The sequence below is a fragment of the Montipora foliosa genome, chromosome 9 (assembly GCF_036669935.1).
Source record: "Montipora foliosa isolate CH-2021 chromosome 9, ASM3666993v2, whole genome shotgun sequence".
Classification (NCBI taxonomy): Eukaryota; Metazoa; Cnidaria; class Anthozoa; order Scleractinia; family Acroporidae; genus Montipora; species Montipora foliosa.
Genome location: NC_090877.1, coordinates 33943143 through 33945642, shown reverse-complemented (window position 1 = coordinate 33945642; position 2500 = coordinate 33943143). Strand labels below are relative to the sequence as shown.

At 40.0% G+C, this 2500-nt stretch overlaps 1 protein-coding gene across 1 annotated transcript in view; it reads left to right on the top strand.

Moving 5' to 3' along the window:
* LOC137972106 (myelin regulatory factor-like) overlaps positions 1-2500 on the top strand; it is a 64082-nt gene that overhangs the window by 34839 nt on the left and 26743 nt on the right. Inside the window, exons 19-21 of the mRNA XM_068818932.1 lie at positions 1-127; positions 863-919; positions 1723-1776. The exon at positions 1-127 is cut by the window's left edge and continues 47 nt beyond it. Coding sequence (XP_068675033.1) covers positions 1-127; positions 863-919; positions 1723-1776 — 238 coding nt within the window. The remainder of the gene's footprint in view (positions 128-862; positions 920-1722; positions 1777-2500) is intronic.

Here is a 2500-nt window from a genome sequence, read left to right as displayed (position 1 = left end):
CAGATATCGCTACAGTCACGAATACTTGCAGCATGCAGGCTTAACTACTCAAGATTTCGAGGACGAAGACACTGGCGTGTTGGCTCAGGAAATGAAAGAGGTTTTACCAGAAGCAGTCAAAGAGTCGGTGAGTGCCACCCCATGCTGTAATTTTGCCTTATTGCTCTACTGTGGTCGAATGATGGCTAGATTCATGGGGCGCGATTATCTCTGCAACATTAAAAGTGATGGCGCATTGTCAGCCAAAATGCTTCGTTATGAAGGAAAGCTTGCTTATAGTCTTAACGTTGTGGTGGCATGAAATAGGCAAGCTGTGTGGCGTACTTTGCTAAACTTTGGTCGAACTTAAAATGTTTCCTTCACGTGCTTAAAGGGGCTAGGTCACGCAATTTTAGGCAATTTCAGCACTGATCGAATGGTCATAGAATTAACTAAAATATCAAAATAACTGTTCAAAACTATAGAAGAACTCTAACAAAACACAGGGAAGCCAAGAAGGGCCATGGGTGGACAAAACTGGAGACGATTGAAATGGATTGAATTTGAGTAAATTTGAAAAGCGTCGGCCCACCTTTTTTCAAATTTATATCAATCTATATCAAAATGTCGTGTACACAGCTGGAAAATCATTCTCAGTTGTTACGCGGCCGTGATTTTGCAAATGAAAGAGGCTTGCTCTGCCAATTTGACGTTTAGAGCTCATAATTAACAAAATTAAACAAAATTACCTAAAATAGCGTGACCTAGCCCCTTTATTGTTTGTGGCTCCCACCTGTTGCATGTAGCACAGGAACTAAAATAGCTTGGCACAGTTTATTGTCTCCACTAATGCAGACTTACTTTTTGTGTTTGTTTCCCATAGGAAGACTTGGTCCTTTCAGATGGGAAAGTGATAGAGAGATTTTTAGTTGTTAACAAGGTAAGCGTTGAATCATAACGAAAAAAGAAAACAATATTGAATTTCAACAGCCGAGTGGCCCAAGAGTGTGATACAAATAGGATTGATAACAAAGAAAGTACAGTAAGTGAATGAACTAACGAACTCACAGATTAATTTGTTACTGAATATAGCGAGAGTCGAGCAGTGAGCCAAATAAATGGATAAAAAAGTGCGTGTTGAACCAGTTTACTTACTCGTTAACATTTTCATGCACAACAGTCACAACAATAACGGTTATGACGGCTCTCCACTCTCCTCTCTCGAGCATATTTTCTCGGGACAGGTCCCGCGGGTAACTCATATGCGGCGGTTTTCTCCATGACAATAGGGACTTTAGGATCTGCGACGGCGACGTCAGCGAAAACTTTACCACAGAATAGATTTTTGCTCTATCATAAGTCCTTCACCATTATTCCATCTTGTTCACGTTGCACAATGCGGGCGAACGGTATCCCAAAAATAAATTGATACGAGCAGTTTCAGGGTAAGAGTAGAGAATGGATTGTTTACATTTCAGTGTATGCTCGCGTTGTCGTGAAAACCTCAAATTTGGTGATTTCACATCATTGTCATGCAGAGTACGGCACAAATACTTCCTAAAATGCGAGCTGCATTTTCAGCACTCTTAAACAATTACATTATTGTTTTGTGGGAGTGCCGTTGCCGTAACGTCGTCGTTTCTTAAACTCCCTAGTAAGTTCGTCGACGACATCGCCCGAATATGATAGTAACCCAAATTTTGGTTTTTGCATTCATTATTGTCACCTTTGTTTTACACACAGGAGAGAATTTTCATGGAAAACGTTGGAGCCGTCAAGGAACTATGTAAACTCACAGTAAGTAATCATTCTCGACTCGACTACTTTTGTTGAAGGAAATCTTTTGGTGGAGGAAAGACTCCAACACTCCTGCTGTTTCACTTTATTTGGTGTTCTCTGGTCGATTTTACAGCTCTCGTTCAACTAGTCCTGCTTAGCTCCACTATTGTAAGGTAGAAAGCTCTTTTTATATGTTTTTAGTCTTACTGAACAAACACGTGCCAATCACACGTCAAAATGACGCCTGCTGGACGCACTACGCCTGTGCGTCGACACATTAACACATTTTTTTCCATAACAAAAAAAAAACGTTTGTCTCGACGGGATGTTACAGGTTTGTCAACATCAGATTAGCACGAACGGACTATGAAAAGTTACAAAAACTATAAGAAACGAGTTATAATCTAGAATCAAGTTACACAGCAAATTTACAGAGAAAATGACGATTTAAGTTTATTACGTAACAGAGTTAAACAATAGACAAAAGAAGGAAAGGACGAGCATAAGCGCCGCCTTTTCCATAAACTCATCTGGCCCCCGTGATCCAGGCAGAACAGGACAATAATCACAGTGACAGGTGTTATTTGAATTACTTAGGAACATTAGAAAATAGATTTAAAACACTTATTGAAAACCCAAAAGAGACCGCTGTTGTCATCAATGCGATCTGAAACCCGCGAGAGGAAGTCAAAAGGCTCAGAGGTGATCTGAAAATAAGTTGCTTCCAAAAATATAGTAAAAG